The sequence below is a fragment of the Nomascus leucogenys genome, chromosome 22a (genome assembly GCF_006542625.1).
Source record: "Nomascus leucogenys isolate Asia chromosome 22a, Asia_NLE_v1, whole genome shotgun sequence".
NCBI classification, from domain to species: domain Eukaryota; kingdom Metazoa; phylum Chordata; class Mammalia; order Primates; family Hylobatidae; genus Nomascus; species Nomascus leucogenys.
The window spans coordinates 49,625,222-49,644,101 of NC_044402.1; the positions used below are offsets into that span (position 1 = coordinate 49,625,222).

General features: G+C 40.7%; 1 protein-coding gene across 12 annotated transcripts; it reads left to right on the top strand.

Moving 5' to 3' along the window:
* The first annotated feature begins 589 nt into the window (after nt 1-589).
* On the top strand, nt 590-18,223 carry LOC100601770 (zinc finger protein with KRAB and SCAN domains 8-like). 12 transcript variants are annotated; one of them, XM_030802972.1, is made up of 6 exons: nt 2,042-2,822; nt 6,557-7,629; nt 9,466-9,573; nt 16,730-16,878; nt 17,316-17,437; nt 17,533-18,223. In XM_030802972.1, the coding sequence occupies exon 2, from the start codon at nt 6,615-6,617 to the stop codon at nt 7,422-7,424; it is 810 nt and encodes a 269-aa protein (XP_030658832.1). In that variant the 5' UTR covers nt 2,042-2,822; nt 6,557-6,614; the 3' UTR covers nt 7,425-7,629; nt 9,466-9,573; nt 16,730-16,878; nt 17,316-17,437; nt 17,533-18,223. The 12 variants fall into 12 exon arrangements, 9 of the variants coding, with proteins under 9 accessions (XP_030658830.1, XP_030658832.1, XP_030658835.1 ...); XM_030802975.1 differs by having other exon boundaries at nt 9,466-9,525; XM_030802974.1 differs by lacking the exon at nt 9,466-9,573.
* Nucleotides 18,224-18,880: the final 657 nt, after the last annotated feature.

Genomic DNA, 18,880 nt, shown 5'->3' on the forward strand with positions numbered 1-18,880 from the left:
TTACAGAAGTACAAGTCTAGTTTTAGTCTTCCATATCTTGGTTCATTATAGCATCAAAGGTAAGATACTGGGGGCCGTCTCTTTAGCAGAGGGGCTGTAACATCAAAGATTTAGCCTTGAGGACAACATATGACCCTCAGTCCCTTGGACAGCCTCTAGGCAGGAATTACCAGCATGCCAAGGAAACCACAAGCCAGAATATTGTCAGAGTTTGCCAAGTAAAACCATTCCAGTTTTATTTGTTTTTAACATAGTTTTTAACATACTGTGTTAATCCTATTTAGGAAGGCAAATATGTAGGAGGAAATGTGATTTCCTAAATTAAATCGTTAAAAAGCAGGCCTTTAGAAGCACTAGCTTCCTTTTGCAGTTCAGGGGTACTTAATTCAGCAGGTTTAGAAAGGTTCAACCCCTGGGTGCAGTGGCTCATGCTTGTAATCCCAGCACTTTCGTAGGCCAAGGCAGAAGGATTGCTTAAGGCCAGGAGTTCAAGAGCAGCCTGAGCAACAGCAAGACTGTCTCTACAAAAAAAAGTTAAAAAATAAAAAAATTAATCGGGTGTAGTGGGATGCATCTGTAGTCCCAGCTACTCAAAAGAATATGGTGGGAGGATCTCTTGAGCCCTTGCAGTGAGCTATGATTGTGCCACTGGGCGACAGAAGTCTCAAAAGTTCAACCCAAGTTAGAAAATCAGTTTAAATGTGTAATACACCAAAGAAATAACTGCTTGCTCTGTCATATTTAAATATTCATAGTTTAGAATGCTAGGTTTAGTGTTCCAATCCATTATTCTGTAAATGGAGGCTCAAAGGGGCCACTTGGTTAGGTTTCCTGGGGCTTTGCCCATTTCTTTTCTCCCCTAGTTATGCCCTCAGGTGTGACCCTTGTATATTCTTAATTCATGCTCTGCCATAAGATGGATTCAAACTTTGTGCTTCCACCTGTAATGTTTCATTTTAGGAATTACTCCTTTTATCATCTTTATATCCAAACCAGTATATTTACTGACTACAGTGTTTTGAGTTAAATTCTTTCATAAATAATTGAATAGCCGGAGGAATTTTGCAGTATCGCAGTCATGTTTTGAAAATATTGCTTTTGGTTCTTGTCTCTAATCTTTGAGAAAGCACACAGGATATAGTGTTTTGGCTTTCAGATCACTAATAATTAAGACCAGAGTTCTGTGGCCCAGTGTGTCGCTTTAAGGGATCCTGTAGGGCCCACACGAGAAATTTCACCAGCTGCACTATCTTTAAATTCCAACATACACGGGTGGTCCTGCCCTGGATAAAGCTCAGGAAGCAAAATCAGCCTTCGGGAGAGGTGAGGTAGAAGTCTGAGCATTGCCGACGGTCCGGAGCAAATCGCTCCCGAGCTAGACCCTGCCTGCACCGCGGCCGAGACAGGTGGAGGTTTCAACCCGTTTGGCAATCTCGGGCGCAGCCAGGCCTCGCCCAGAAGTTTCCGGGACACGCCCCGGAAGTGCTGAGAGGGACTTCCGCCCCGCGGCGAGGCCTCGGAGCTCGTTGCTGCTCACAGGCAGAGAAACGCTGGTATGCATTTGGGTGTCGCTTGGGTGGGTGTTGCACAGCTGCAACCCCTCAGACCTCGTCTCTCCGCGCCTGCCTGGGTGGAATGTGTGCAGGAACCCCAGGAGAGGCAACCCCTCCTGGGACGGTGGGGATTGTATCCAAATGCAGTCTTCCAGGAAAGGGTTTTTTTTTTTTTTTTTTTTTTTTTTTTTGAGACGGAGTCTCGCTCTTTCGCCCAGGCCAGACTGCAGTGGCACTATCTCGGCTCACTGCAAGCTCTGCCTCCTGGGTTCATGCCATTCTCCTGCCTCAGCCTCCTGGAGTAGCTGGGACTACAGGCGCCCGCCACCGCGCCCGGCTAATTTTTTGTATTTTTAGTAGAGACAGGGTTTCACCATGTTAGCCAGGATGGTCTCGATCTCCTGACCTCGTGATCCGCCCGCCTCGGCCTCCCAAAGTGCTGGGATTACAGGTGTGAGCCACCGCGCCCGGCCTCAGGAAAGGGTTTTTCCTCGAGATTTAGTGCAGCAGGAGCCCAGAGTTGGGACTACTTCCCTTTCAGTTACAACCCTGGGTTTTACTGCCGTCTTCAGAGCTTCACTGAGTACCAACTACAAGTGTGCCTCTGGTACCAATTGGTATCACTGCCCACCAGATCTTCAGCTTTTTCAAACAAAAGAGGGAAATGCAAATAATTGGAAATAAATGTTTGGTGCTCTAAATTCAGGAGAGGCTCATTCCACCACTTAATTGTGCCCGTGACATTTCATTTTGAATGCAGAATTTATTCTCTCTCTACTTCAGCTTGACAATAAATGGCTACCCTTCCCTTTAGCAGTCACTTCCATCCACGCCAGGACCACCTTACAGCAACCTTAATGCTGTTCTCTCATGAGCCCTTCCACTATCCCAAGCAGTGCCTAAAGGCAATGGGGAAGATTACCACTGCAGACCTGCTGCCCCAGCATGTGATCTGATAGCCATTTGCAAATTAGCTCCTTATTTAACATTGCACTTGTTTCCCCCCATAACCCTTAGTAGTGTAACACCTATGGCAATCTTTGCTTTTTCTTTGAGTAAAATAATGTTTCTTTTACAGAAGTGTTCCTGAAGACTCTTCAACTACAGGAAAAGCTGCATGACTGCATCTTTAGAGGAGTTGGTTTCGCTGGTTCCAAGGATTCTGTTAATGAGAAAACTCCACAGGCCAGCATTCTGTAAGCTTGCTCCAGCAGCCCAGTTGACAGTGGCTGAGGCCAGTTCCTGATCATCCTATCTGAGGAACACCAGGTCTGGGAGAGGGAGCAGCACTGGCCAGGGGAGGGAGGATTTTCCCTGGGGAAGTGGCTAAGCTGGATGATTTCAAGGAATTGAGTGAATCCAGACAGCAGGTGGGGAGAGAGACTATCATCTTAAAACTTTTGATCTCTTAGGGATTCTTCCCTTTTTTTCCCCCTACTTTTTAAGCACGTAAGTCAGAAGCCAGACTACCTGTGATTTTGGCCAAGTCATTTTATCTTTCTGTGCCGATATGTCATCTGTCAGTGGGGATAATAAAAGCACTTGTCTAGAGTTGTTATGAGGATTACATGAACAGTCCCTGCTACATAGGAAGTGCTATCCAGGTATTTGTTGTAATTATTTCTTACTTTCCTTACCTCCCTGGGATTAGCCTGTTCTGCTGATTTATTCATTTCCACAGCGATTCTTTGATAAATTCATGTGTTTAATTTTTTTCTGGCCCCAGCTGTCGGATACAGTCAGGAAGTAGGCAAGAAATGCCAGCTCTGGAAGCAGAGGGAGAATAAGATAGTTATTCTCTAGTGCCAGCCAGGAATATGCCACTGAAGTGTTAATGACAGAATCTTCCCTCTACAGGAGAGTTGTGCTAAACTTTGACGTTTTGTGGTCTTCTGGGGATTCTGGAAGTAAGGGACCTGAGGTGACTAAACAACAACTGCTATATGACAGGATCAGGATAAGTGAGTTGTGAATGCTAGCAGAGTCTGATTAAGTTCAGAGTGAGGCTGGAGCAGGAGAGAATCCAGCTCTGACCTGCCATTTACACTTTTTTTTATCGTTCAGGAGCTTCATCTTGGCTGCCAGTTTTCAGAAATAGAAATTGTAAATATATTTCCATTTTTTTGTCTTTGACTTTGCTTAAAGTGCTTTTGTTTGTTTGTTTTACCTCACAGGAGTTTTTATTCTATGTGGGTCAAGTTTACTAATCTTTTCATTAATGATCTCTGGATATTGACTCATAAGGAGGAGGACTTTTCTTTTTTGAGATGGAGTCTCGCTCTGTCACCCAGGCTGGAGTGCAGTGGTGCGATCTCTGCTCAATGCAACCTCTGCCTCCCGGGTTCAAGCGATTCTCCTGCCTCAGCCTCCTGCGTAGCTGGGATTACAGGCACGCACCACCACACCCGGCTAATTTTTGTATTTTTAGTAGAGACGGGGTTTCACCATGTTGGTCAGGCTGGTCTCGAACTCCTGACCCCATGATCCACCCACCTTCGCCTCCCAAAGTTCTGGGATTACAGCCGTGAGCAACCACGCCCGGCCAGAAGGAGGGCCTTTCTATTCTGAGGTTATAAAGGACTCACCTCATGTTTTCCCCTGGTACTTTTATGGTTTCATTTATAACATGTAAAACTGGTTTATTTGGAGTATATCCTAGTTTATAGAGTAAGGTAGAAATCTAATTTACCATCTTTCCAGATGGTTATCCAGTTCTCACCATGCATTTGAAGAGTTCACTTTTCTTTTTTTTAAACTTATTTGCTACCTTTATCATATGCTAAATTTATGTGTCTATTTCAGGGCCTTCTGTTCTGTACCATTATCATGAGCACTACACACTTTAAGTATTAAGGCTTTATAATATGTAAGTTCTTTAGGACAAGTGCCCTTCTTTCTCAGTTTCCCCAGGTAGCCCTGCATGTTTAGTCTTCTAGGTGAACATTAAAATCTTCTAAAAAGTTGATATTTTCATGGGAATAGTGTTGAATTTACAAATTAATTTGGAGATTACTGGCTGAGTACTAACTCCTGAGGAGCCGTAAAGTGGCTTAATCTGGGAAGCAGGCCCTAGATTGAAATTTCATCTTGGCTGTTTTAACAGGTGCCTGACCTCGGAAAATTTATTTGCTTCTCAGTTTTTATATATATGCGAGGAGGACTTTAATGTCTGCCCTGTAGGATTAAATGAGATAAAAAGCATAAAATGCCTTCTTGGGAGTAAGCAATCCTTTCTTCACACGGTCCATTCTGGTCAGCTCACAAACACTGAGAGGGAAGCCTCTAGGATCCTAGAGTAGATGACCAGATGCCCAGACGCGGGATCCATGGAAGTCAAAGTCAAGCTTTCTAGGCCGACAGCTGTCCTCAGTCACTTGGTCAGATAGTCTAATCTCAGTTTTTCAGGTGAGTTCCCTCTTGACTTTCTTCTAGAATTTTGCGTGTGCCCTGGGGTGGACACCCTCGGAGGATGGGAGAAACTATGTACTGTGCCAGGTTGCCTCAGGCCTGCCTTTTCCCTCCATCCTTCCCCACCCCTCCCCTCTTCCACCCACTTTCTCACACTCCTCCTCTTTTCTCTTTCCTCCCTTTCCGTCCCTCTCCATCATCCTCCCTCTTATTTTTCTTTCCTTTCACTACCCCATCTCCTGCCTGGCCCTTCCGCACTGGCAGAGTAGACCCTCAGAAACCCTGGGAGAGAGGATGGCTGGGACAGGCTGATGTCTTGAGTCCTGTCCTTGGCTGTCTCTGAGGCTCTTAAGACTCCTAATTACAGAAGTGACTCCGACTTGCTTTTCTAACAGGGCTAAATTTCCGAGAGTGGGGTGCAGGAATGGAGACCTTATTTTCTCTTGGTCCTGGATCCTCAGTTCTGCTTTGTGTTGGTTTTTGTTGTTGATATTCTTGTTTGTTCGTTTTGTGGAATATCGTTCAATTGGGATTTAACTGTTTTTGTCATTATTATACTGAGGTTATATGTTCTGGGGAGGAAGACCACAAAGGTGAAGTACCATTCTCATCATATCAAGGGTGCATACTGTTAACTTATAACTGTCGAGACATAAAACAATTTGTAAGGTGGAAAACGGCAGAGAGGGGTAATTAGTGTAATTTGAGTTGGGAGCAAAAATTTTATCAAGTTTGGACACAAAACTGGGTTTGTTCCCAAGAAAGTAGCAGCCATCCCTTTTCTTTGGAGAGGTGAAGGGTTTATTCTGTCACAGTTCCAGCAGAGACAAAGCATCCCTGTTGCTGAGATACTGTTTATCGTAGCAACAACAGCTGCAGAAATAGTAATGGCACAGCAATGAACAGAGCTTTTTTGGTCCCTATGTCTCTCTTCCATCTCAAATAGTATGGAGTTCTGTGGGCGGTAAAACATACCTGTTAATGGTATTATTGTCATTTTTCCAAATTTCTTATCAGTTGAATTTGTTTCTGTTGCCATTTCTATTCCCATACTCCTTCATCTGCTCTATCTGCAAATCTCTTGCATTTCTGTCTTGTTTTCCAATTTAATTAAATATGTTCGCCTTTAAAAGTAGGAACTATATATTATTTTTATATTCATCTATATTCCAGATTGTATGTGTATGTTTTAGATGCCTTTATAGAGGATATTTTATTTATTCATTTGTATTTTTTGAGACAGGGTCTTGCTCTGTTGCCCAGGTTGGAGTGCAGTGGCATGATCATAGCTCACTGCAGCCTCAATCTCCCAGACTCAAGTGATCCTTCTGCCTTTGCCTCCCAAGTAGCTGGGATGATAGGCATGTGCCATGAAGATATATTTAAATAGCCGTTTGAGTCAGATATTCATTCCAACAGTTATTTGATCTTATTGAGACATGATACAGGCTGAGTGAAAACATTTTATGTGAGTGCCATATGATTGGTTTGTCCTGGGATTACTGAACGTGTTTGAGAGCTCTAGTCTGTATCATATTATATTGCTTTAGCAACAGGGAATAAAGCACATTTCAAAGGTCTGTTTATTATTTTAGGAATCAAGGCCAGAGGTGTGAACAAGGTGTCAACTCTGAAGGGAAGGTTTTTCTAAGGATGGACCCACACCAGAAGGTCCCTAGCATATATAATGGGCATACTTTACAAACTCCTGAGTATGAAAAAGTCTCTCAGTATGAGGACCAATTAGAAAGGCATGAGGGTAGGCGCATGGAAGAAAGACGATATAAATGCAATGAATGTGGAAAGAAGTTTGCCCAGAGCTCAGGCCTTGTTCGACATCAGAGAATCCACACTGGAGAGAAACCCTATGAGTGTGATCACTGTGGAAAAGCCTTTAGCGTGCGCTCAACCCTCACTGTGCATGAAAGAATCCACACTGGTGAGAAGCCTTATGTTTGTAATGAGTGTAAGAAAGCCTTCAGTGTAAGGGCACACCTGATTATACATCAGAGAATCCACAATGGAGAGAAACCCTATGAATGTAATGAGTGTGGCAAAGCATTTAGTGTGAGCTCAGACCTTATCAAACATCAGAGAATCCATACTGGTGAGAAACCTTATGAGTGTGATGAGTGTGGAAAAGCTTTCAGTGTGAGCTCAGCCCTCATCAAGCATCAGAGAATCCATACAGGAGAAAAGCCATATGAGTGTAAGGAATGTGGGAAGGCTTTCTATGTGAACTCAGCACTTATTAATCACCAGAGGATTCACTCTGGAGAAAAGCCCTATGAGTGTGGAGAGTGTGGAAAAGCATTCAGCCAGATCTCAACACTTATTCATCACCAGAGAATCCATACTGGAGAGAAACCATATGAGTGTGAAGAGTGTGGGAAAGCTTTCCGTGGGAGTTCTAACCTTACTAAACACCAGAAAATACATGCCAAAGGAAAGTGTCATCAGTGATTTATGGGCAAATATATTCCAAAGGGCTTTTGTTACATCAGAAGATACCATCGAAAGAAGAGTATGGTTAAAGTTAATGCCTTAATTGACACTTCACCCTTGAAATACTGAAGTGAGAAATCACTGAAAAGTAACTCCATCAGCATTGTTTCTAAGGCTCTAAAGTCACATCTACTTCTGAGAATGCAATTTTGCAACTCATAAGGTAAAGCCATTTAAAAACCATAGAGTATATAATGTAGTTTGTGTTGGCTTAGAGCAAACTAGCAATTCAAACATTTTCCTCTTATGAGCAAGAATTTTGTTGTTGTTTTCTTGCTGTTGGTGTTATAGATAAAACATTAGATTTTGAAATTGGAAGCAATTGATGAGAGAGGAAGGACATATCCTTAGTTGAATCTGGAAAATACCAACCCATTTATCTTTCTTTGCCTTTGATGTACCGCTGTGCTCTTAGGATGATTAGATGTGTGTGCGACTTCTTGGCAGAAGGTAGAGCATATCTTTAGGTAGGAATCCCAATAGATAATTTTTCAGGGTGATCCTTGCATAGTCAAAAAGCCTTAAACCTTTTGACTTACTGACTCAATAAGGCTTTGAGTGTGACTGCGGTTCCTCAACCAATGCAAACAAAACAAAGACAAAAACTTCCCATGGAGATTTAAGTGTTTCTGACTTCTGACCCTTGCTCATAGCTGATCATAGGTCACTGCTGTGTGTGGTGTCATATATGCAAAGGCTCAGAGATATAATAATGGGACACTTGGGGAATTTTCGAGGTCAGTGTTGGTTTTAGGATGACTATGTGAAGCTTGATACCTAATGTCAACCAAGAGTGCTCAGATTTGAGAGGTGAGTTTGATTTTGAAAATGTTTTTGCTGTGTCTATGGGAATCCCACTAGAGCTGTCCACCAGACCATAATCTAACTTCCTAACACTAATCCCCAAAGCCTGTATTTGCACCTGTGAAACTCAGGAGAGAGATCTGGACGTTAAAATTACTTTGTTACTATTTATCTTTTTCTTTTTTTTTTTTTTCCTTTTGAAACAGGGTCTTGCTCTATCTAACCCAGGCTGGAGTGCAGTAGTGTGATCCCACCTCACTGCCAGCTTCCTGGGCTCAAGTGATCCTCCCATCTCAGCCTCCCAAATAGCTGGTTCTACAGGTGTGCACCACCATGCCTGCTAATTTCTTATTTTTTGTAGAAACAAGGTCTTACTATGTTACCCTGGCTGGTCTCCACTTCCCCTGCTCAAGCGATCCTCCCACCTTATCCTACCTAAGTGCTGGAATTACAGGCATGAGCCACCAGGTTAGGCTATTTTTCTATTTTAACAGCGATTTCTCCCTCTTGAGTAATAGTCCTGAAATGTTTTATTCCTGAAATTTAATTCATGTGAGGTTCAAGATGAATATGCCAAATCGATAGAAATTACAGATAGCTTTGGTGGTTCACATTTGGAATAGATTATAGAGAACACTCTCTGGGAAGGTGAAATGGTGTTCACTTCTCAGAAAGAGGCTCTGTGTTGCAAAGGGATGCACAGTTTCCATGAATTATCCTAATCAGCACTTCAGGCAAGTCAGCTGTAAAACACACTGGACCTCATGAAGCTCTGAGCCAACTTGTGTCCAGTAGGCACTAAGATCAGAGACGCATATGGAAAAGCACATGATGAAGCCTCTGGTATTGGAGTAGTGCCTACAGCCCTGCCCAAGGCCTGGATATGGGGATTGAAGGCAAAGAAGATCATGGTTCTGGAACTCACGTTGAGGAAATGGACCTCACTCAGGGAATGGGGCACATTAGAGAAGGTAAAACACATACTGTACTTATAGCAGAAGTGAAGGGCTTCAGGAAGTTCTCTTTGCTTTGCTGAGTTCATGTGTGAATTCTTTTGCCCTGCTTCTTCCTGTCTTTGGCAAGTGAAGGAGACTAGGTTTTCCTTGATTTGACCTGTCACCCCATTTCTGTGCTGTTACCTTCAATGTTTTTAGTGTTTACCTTTCTAACTCCAGCTATCTTGGTTTGTTTCTAGAATGGAGGTTTACAGACAGTCATCTGGGTGGAGGACACCCTTTTGGGATCAGCACTGAAAGTAATGCCATATCCCATTCCAAACCAGCACAACTATAAATACTAAGCAGTGAGTGGTATTCTGAAGACTGAAGGAGGAGCTATTTCTGAAAACAAATTTATTTTGTTGAAGAATTTAACCATTAAGCGATCAGGATATGTGTACTGTGATTATTCCTTTTGAGCTCAAAGTAAGGTATTAGTGATTATTTGTTTTAGGTTGGGTCTTGTGCCAGATGCTAGGAATACAAAAACAAGTGAAAAAAGCACCCTAATCTCGGGGCTCGCAGGCTATTTGGTGACAGGGAGAAGAGAGTAGATAGAAAACAACAAATACTGTGATAAAGCCTCTGGATTTGTAGGGTACTTTGCACTGAAGAAGGTTTAACAATGACTCACAAAAACAATTGAAAAGGCTTTGGAGGAGGACGAAAGCTTGGAGGAAAAGAATGAGTTCTTGAGCCACATGATAAAGAAGAATGAGGGAAGGTACAGTGAGAATAGCATGTGAAAAAGCACAGTGCATCTGGGGGTAAAGAAGGAAGTTTTCACGGACCTCGATTATATTTCAAGAATCATAGAATGTGCATATGAAAGTAGTATATTATGACCAGACCATGACATTCTTTGTTCTGCTAAGAAGTATGAAACATATTCTTTAGGCCAGTGTTTCTTCAAACATTTTGTGCAGTAAGAAACCCATTTTATGTCGTAACTCGGTGTACCATTTTTGGGAGAGACCATCCTCCTTGGGCCTTGCATTCCTACATGTCTTGGTGGGTATGCCAACATTGCAAGGGCGTGGCAGCTCTTACCCAGGCCACTTTTTATTGTCATGCAGCTAGTAACCTTGAAAGATGAGGTGACATCTCTTGGACTAAGAGTAGGTTAGCTTGCTTGCGTACTTATTACTGTTTGGTATTCTTTTGGAAAGTTCCTGTTCAATTTTGTTACATGTTTATAGGAATTATTTACATATTCTGGATATGAGCTCTTTTCATAGAGGATGCAAATATTATCTCCATCTTTATAGCTTGCCTTTTATTCTCTTAAGTGTCTTTTGATGAATATACATTTTTAATTTTAATATAGTCCTATTTATCAATATTTTTCTTTCATGTGTGTCTTGTGTCTTTTGAATAATTCTTTCTCTCCCTTAAGATCATGAAGATAATCTCTACCATTTTAAAAAGTTTTCAAATTTGCTTTATCATTTATATCTGTAATCCATTTGAAACTTATTTTTCTGCCTGAGTGAGGTAAAGTCTAATTTCATTCTTTTCCCATATGGATATTCTTTTCATCCTTCATCACTTATGGGAATGCCTGTCATTTCCCACTGTTCTGCAGTGCCAATTTGTCATTAATTAACTTTCCAAAAATGCATGGATCTGTTTCTAGTTTCTCTGTTATGTTCCATTGCTTTATTTGGCTCTCCCTTCATCAATACCAGATTTTCCTAATTATCATAGCTTTACATTGTTCTGGTATCCAGTGGAGCAAATCATCCTACTTGAAGAGTCAGACTCCATGCCAAATTTCTATGTGTCATTTTTCAGGCCCAAACATAGGCAGTTACAAAGGCCGTACACCTCATAAAGGAAAGCTACCCTCCCCACGCCAGACTTGGGGCACAGCCAATGTATTGCAGTCTCTGAAGAAAGTTGCAGTCAAGGACCCAGACCCCTGGCCCAGCCATGCTCTTAGGCGTATCTGCATTCCTAGTCCAAGCACGTCTGTTTGGAGGTCTCTTTATTGATGGCCTCCTCTAAACAATTCTGAGACCTTTTTACTGGGATCAGGAACCTTGATGCCACTTGTCTTCACTTTCAATATTTAGTACTTCTCCACTCCTAGCACTTTTCCCTCTTTCTTCTCCCAGCCCTTAGGCCCATAAAATGGCTGGAGCCTTTTATTTAGGTTTCTCATAGTAGCGAGATGATCCCCATATCTTTGCTGATTATTTTGACGCTTGCTTGACTCTGTTCCATGGGTAAGAATGTAACACTGCAGGAGCCAGCACTTTTTCCTGCTGAGCCTCATGCTAATGCTACTGCTGATCGAAGGCTTGAGTGACACCTTATCGTTTTGGCATGTTTTAACTGACCACCACAACACCTGGCAGCTCAGTTCTTTCTGCATCAGTTCTTAACACCACCTTCTTCTACTTCATAAGTGTCTTCGCTGTTCCTGGTTCTTTGCATTTACATATAAATTTTAAGATCAGCTGTCAAATTTGACCTACTCCCTTCTAAAAAATTACTGGGATTTTGATTGAGAGTGTATTGAATCCATAGATTAATGGGGAGAATCAACATTCTTGCATGAATTTTCTAATTCATGAACATAGTATAGCATTCCATTTCTTTAGGGTCCTAATTTTTCCCAATAATATTTTATGGTTTTCTGTGTCGGTCTTGATCATCTTTATTAGATTTATTTATAGACATCTGACATTTCTTCCGTGTAATTGTTAGTAGTGTCATTTTTTAAAATTTACTTTCTGTTTACAGAGACTTAGCATTGATTTTTATATATTGACTTTGTAGCCAACATTCTAATAACATATAGATATTTTTGGTCTTTACATATACCATTCGCAAATAATGACAGTTGTATTTCTTCCTTTCAAATCCTTATACTTTTTTTCCCCTTATTACATTAGTATGACCTCTACTACCATGCTGAAAAGAAGTGGTAATAGCTGGCATCTTTGTCTGGAAGGTCTGCTGTGACCTTAACTGTAGGTTCCCTTCTCCAGTGACTCATCTTGAGATTACCCTTCTCTCATACCTCCAACATTTTTGGGACTTGGATATTCCAAGCTTGTGCTAACCATTCACTTCTTTGGCTACACTCAGCAGAAGAGAAATAGAAAGCTGCCAACCTCTTAGACTCAAACGAAATCATTTTCCCATTTGTTAACCTCAGGAATTGGCTCTTTCCATCCACAGGTTCCATATCCATGGATTCAACCAACTGTGTATTGTCAGTATTCAAAAAAATAATAAAATAAAAATAAATAAATAAATAAATAAAACAGTTATCTTGATCCTGATCTTCAGAACCTGCCTTGCCTGAAAATTTAACATTTTTCACACTACCTATGTGCGAGCCAACCAGCACTAGCTGAGAAGGGTTTCACATTTTCTTGACTCTGTTTAACTTGCATAAAAACAAGACTTTAGAACAAGTCTTACTTGGTGGTTGCACAGTTCATTAAAACATTTTAGGTTGAGCTCCATTGATAGCTGATTTCTAAAATAATGGAACATTTTTAAAATACAGTATAACAACCATTTACATAGCATTTTCATTAAATTAGGTATGATCAGTAACCTTGAGATGATTTAAAAGTGTGTAGGAGGATGTGTGTAGTTATATGCAAGTACCATGCTGTTTAATATAAGGGACCTGTGCATGCTGAGGTGTCCTGGAACCAGTCCCCAACAGATACCGAGGAACAACTATATACAGTCAGTTCGCATTACTTATAGTTAGTTGGGTCCTATAATGTTGCCACAAAAACTGAATTAGTGAGTACTGAACTGTTGTTCCTAGAGTTAATGGGGGATTAAATTCCTGTGAGCCTGTAGTCATAATATTTTCATCAATCCATATGTCATTTGCATTGTAAACATTCATTCACCAGCATCCTTGTAAAACAAGCCAGTCCCATCAGGGTTTGAAAGCAGCTCTTCCTTGGCTGAGCAGGTGGCTCACACCTGTAATCCCAGTACATTGGGAGGACAGGGCAGGAGGATCACGAGCCCAGAAGTTTCAGACCACCCTAGGCAACATAACAAGACCCTATCTCTAAAAGTAAAAAATAAAAATAAATAAGGAAAGCAGCTCTTCCACATAACCCTTTTCTGTATAATACTACGCAGATGTTTTAAAAATATTCCATAGCCTTCTAATCTTTAGAACCTGTCTTGCCTGAAACTTTAACATTTTCCACACTATCAATGTGGGAGCCAGCCAGCACTAACTTAGAAGGGTTTCATATGTTCTTGGGTTTTTTTGTTTAATTAGGTGTCATCTCATGAACTCTCAATTTTTTTTTTTTTTTTTTTTGAGATGGAGTTTCACTCTTGTTGCCCAGGCTAGAGTGCAGTGGCGCAATATTGGCTCACTGCAACCTCCGCCTCCCTGGTTCAAGCGATTCTCCTGCCTCAGCTTCCCGGGTAGCTGGGATTACAGGCGTGCACCACCACGCCCGGCTTTTTCTTAGCTTCATCCCACACTGTAGATGTTGCTTTTTAGCACTTACCCTAGTGACCTCATGTATAGATGACCAAATTTTCTCTTCCTTTTTCTGGATGTACCGAATTGAATCATTAACATTGTATTTATAGCCAACAGCACTATCACTCATGCATGAATGAAGCTTATCTAACACACCTATTTTCTCTGTAAGGCATATGACAGTCTTCTTGCACTTAGGAACACTAGACAGCACTTCACCACTATATTTGGGTACCATTTTAAACAGAAAAATTACCCCCAAAAAGCACACAAAAAAGGGCACTAGTGATGCCCCTAAAGGAAACTTGTTGATGATAGCTAAAACAAGAAGGCAGAGTGTCCCCTTGTTTGAATTCTTCAGATGGTATTAGTTTCATAGGGTTGCCATAATAGATTACCACAAACTTGGTGGCATGAAACAACAGAAATTTATTTTCACACTGCTCTGGAGGCCAAAAGTCCAAATTCAGTTGTTGGCAGGGCTGCACTCCATCTGAAAGCTCTAGGGTACTTCCTGGCCTCTTCCAGATTCTAGGTATCCTAGGCTTGTAGCCACATCACTCAAATCTCAGCCTTTGTATTCACACCAGCTTTTGTCTCCTCTGTCTTCTCCTTTCCTATCTCTTACAGGGATCCTTGTCACAGGATTTAGGGCCCACCTGGATATTACAGGCTGATCTCATCTTGAGATCATAAACTTAGTAATTACCTGCCAAGACCCTTTTTTCAAATAAGGTCACATTCACAGATTCCAGGGGTTAAGACATAGACATAACTTTTTGGGGGCCACCACTCAACCTACTGCAGATGATAAATTTTTCTCAGAAATAATTGATTAATACACTTGAGCACTGAAGTTGAAGTTTTCTGGCAATTAGCAAAAGGGAAAATATGTTGTTTTATATTGTTTTTTATTTACCTAACAAAAGAAAGCAACTATCTTTGACTGCAGAGGCGAACTTTTTCCTGGAACTAAATTGAAATAAACATATTGCTTGAATCTATGTAAAGTATATTAAATAATACATATTGTCTTCAACTATAGTTTTAAAAAGAGAAAAAATGGGTCATAGTGAACCTTAAAACAATCCCACAAAATCTTGTGTTCTATTAAATTACAACACACCTACAATATCAAATCATAAGCATACAATTTTATCACTTAAACTAAGTGAACACACTTAGTGTAGCCCACACCCAGGTCAAGAAATAATACTCTCAGCCTTCCAGAAGCCTTTATCCCCATGATTCCTTGTAACACCATGATGAGTTATGCCTGTTTTTGAACTTTGTGTATACCATGTAACTCCTGTGGCTGGCTTGTTTCTTTTGACATTGTGAGATGAATCCATGCTATTGAATATAGTTTTAGTTCATTCTCCCATGAAATTTCTAACAGTGAAGCATTTCTACATGATGCTAAGAGAGTATGTTCAGGGATTTGCTTTATATAATCTTGCTTTTGATAATCAAAAGGGTTCGACTTCAAGAATCTAAATGGATGGAAAGTTAAATGATTATCAAGTAGTGTCTCTCAGATTTCACATACATTAAGCAAGTATTGTCTTAAGATTCATGATTGAATTCTGTGACAAGTATCTGTGATCACATATTCTTTATAGCTACCTCAGATTCTTTTTGTGATGATTTAGGGGATGGATGTGTGAATAGATAGCTAAACTTTATTCTTGCCCAGCTATAAAGCCAACCCACTTCAGCATGAGCATGAGTAGTAGAGGAATTTCTGAGTAAAGACAATTTGTTCTTCAGGAAAAAACTCTGGATCTTCTACGTCACAGTTTGGGTGCTTAGTTGGGATTCCAAACTTCTTTATCAAAAAGTAGGAAAGCTTCAGCCTGGAAGATGTTTACAACAAGTTGCACAGTTCATTAAAACATTTTAGGTTGAGCTCTATTGATGTCTGATCTCTAAACAAACATATTTCCATTTCTGTAACTACTTCCAATCTTCCCCTTCTTTCACCTCCCATAGCACATTGTTTCTTTCTTAGAACATTCATCTTCTCTTTTGCTTTGTTTGTTTTTTTATTTTGAGCCAGTTTGTCACTCTATTGCTTAGCCTGGGATGCAGTGGCACAATGTCAACTCAAGGCAACTTCCAGTTCCCAGTTTCAAGCAATTCTCATGCCTTAGCCTCCTAAGTAGCTGGGACTATAGGCATGCGCCACCATGCCCAGCTCATTTTCATACTTTTAGTAGAGATGAGGTTTCACCATGTTGCCTGGGCTGATCTCAAACTCCTGAGCTCAGCTATTCCACCTTCCATGGCCTGCCAAAGTGCTAGGATTACAGGCGTGAGCCACTGCACCCGGCCCTGTTTTACTTTGTATCTGTCTCTCTTGTCCTGCTCCTTTGATTGTGAGTTTTTTGACTGCAGGGATTATTATTATTCTTTATGGGTTCTTTGCAGCCCTGAGTGTGGCTTGAGATTGTACAAGTCATCTTTGGCTAATTAGGATCAATTAGTTTTTTGTCATGTAACCAACAACCTCCCAAATCTCAGTGGCTTTCAATAACAAAGGTTTATTCTTATTGCACATCAGTTAATGGGTCAATTGCAGCTGTGCAATACATTCTCTCTATTCTAGGACCCAGGCTGGAGGAGCAGTCCTACCTTGAATGTGCCGCTCTTACAGCAATAGAAAAAACAGTTGTAGGACTATGTGATGGATTTAAATTAGCTACTCTGGAGGAGCATATGTCACTTACTCTTCATTAGCTAAAACAAGTCAAATTACCAAGCCTAGTATCTGTGGGGTGGGGAAAATAATCCTTACAAAGAAGTCAGTGTGTAATAACAATACATAATCTATTATTGAGATAGCATATCTACCCTGATAGCCAATATTTATGGTATGCTTTCTATACCAGGGCTTTACCTGAATGCCTATATATATATATTTTTCTCAATGAACAACAATGCTATGAGACAGATACTTCTATATTCCTATTTTACAGCTGAAGAAGTTGAAGAACAAAGACATTGAATAACTTGTCCAAGATCATGCAGTTAGGAAATGGTAGAGCCAGGAATTGAAACCAGAAGTCTGACTTCACAATCTTTTCTCTTAACCACAGTGCTGTATTATGAGAGTTTTAATCTGAAGGTTTGTGTCTATGTACCATGTTGGGCTTTAAAGAGTCATGAGGTGTGCTAGTAAAAACTCTCAAAGTGAGATTCAGGAGCCCTTGGTCTCATCCTGTCTTTACCTCTGAGTAACCATTATTACCTAGGCTCATGCCCCATACCTGGGCCTCAATTTCTATATCCTTAAAAATAAGGTAAACAGACCGGATATTCTCTGATATCCCTTCAGCTTTGAATTTCTTATATTTTCTCCAAGTACATAGTAAAATACTTTGTTGATGTTGATATGATGACCTCTTTCATCTTCTGCTTTCTATGTTATTATCTTCATAGTAGATCTTGTATCAGTATTGAAACTCCCCAATCCTCTTCCTTCTATTTTACTTCTCCTGTTTTACTTTAATGATACTACTACTACTACTACTGTCTACCATTTATTGAGACCTACTGTTTCAGAACAGGAAAATAAACCCAAAGAAAGCTGAAGGAAGAAAGTACTAAAGAAAAGAGCAGAAATCAATGAAAAAGCAAACATATATCCTCACTTAGAGCCTTCATATATAAAGAGTGTGTTTTAGGTAGGTTCTCCTGTAGGCTACTCGTATATGTTACATTAGAATTCCCCTTTCTCCAGGAAAAAGGTTCTAATTGCATAATCAACTTGTTCTTTCAGATGATGACTCCTGGCCTTAAACAGGAGGCTGTTTCAAAGCAAGACTTTTCCAGAAGAAGTCCAACACAGAGCGATGTCCAGGGGACTAAATAGAAACATTTATCAGGGACCCAACACTGAACAAGTTCATGGGCTTCTGAATAGTTTTCCCAAGTGAAGGGAGATCCCCTTTGAAGAAGCACAACAGACATTGCCTAAAGCTAAGGAGAGTATCACTGATAAAGGAACCTGAGACATCTGGGAGAGTTTGCTCTGAAATTCAGTCCTGCCAATGCGCTGAGAGTGGGAAACCCTCCTTTCAGTTTGCACATGATTTTCAACTTCAGCAACTGTAATAAAACAAGCAGGCTCTCAATGTCAAGTTAGTGGACAAGTCGTTTTTATGAAAATATCCCTCCCTATTTAAAAAAGCCTTAACACACCAGCAGCCCTGATTTAAACACCAGCATGTCCAAACTGGAGGAAAGCCCTATGTGTATCCTCAACATGGAAAGACCTTCAGTGTAAACCCAAGTCCCATGAAACAACAGAAAAGCCATCCTGGAGAGGACTTGCATGAGAGTAAAGAATGTGGCAAAATCTTCAGACACTGGATCTTGTCAGACATCAGAGAGCTCTTGTGGATATCTACAGTGTGGAAAGCCTTCTGTGCGAACTCAGTATTATTGAACATAAGTAAATTCATTTTGGACAAGAGCGTTATCTATATTCATGGGTACAGCAAAGTCTTAAAGTGCTGTGACAGCCTTATTAAACATCAGAGAACCTGCACTGGAGAAAAACCCTATTGGTCTGAAGAAGATAGTAAAAGGTTCATTGTGGTTCAGCTCTGGTCACCCACCAGGGAATCCACACTGGAGAGCAGCACCATGATGAACATAGTGTGTGAGGGAAGGCCTTTATTTGGAAGCTAGCACTTATCAATCACCAGAATACCCATGCTGGAGAGAAAATTTATAAGTGTAAAAAAGCTCAATCTTATACATCAAAATCCACACTGGAACAAAACTGTATGCATATGACCATAGGGAAGCTAACAGTGTTACCTCATTGCTTAAAGGGCATTAAGATTCCCGCATGGGGAAAAGCTCTTTGTAAATTACGTGGGAAAACCTTCAGTCAAAGTTCAGATCTTATCCAGCATCAGAGTCCACACTAGATAGAAGCTTTATGACTTGGACAAATGTAAGAAAACATTTTGATGAACTCATCCTTTACTAAGCAAGAAAGGATACACAACAAAAATGAACCTCAATAATCAAATATGTGCTAGAGAGATAGTAGAGGAATTTTTCAACGTCATCTGTCCTGATTAAGGAAAAGACCATTAAATAGAAGTGGTGACAGT

Coding starts and splice junctions, on each gene's coding strand:
- LOC100601770 (XM_030802970.1), top strand. CDS start 6,615: ATGGACCCACACCAGAAGGTCCCTAGCATATATAATGGGCATACTTTA.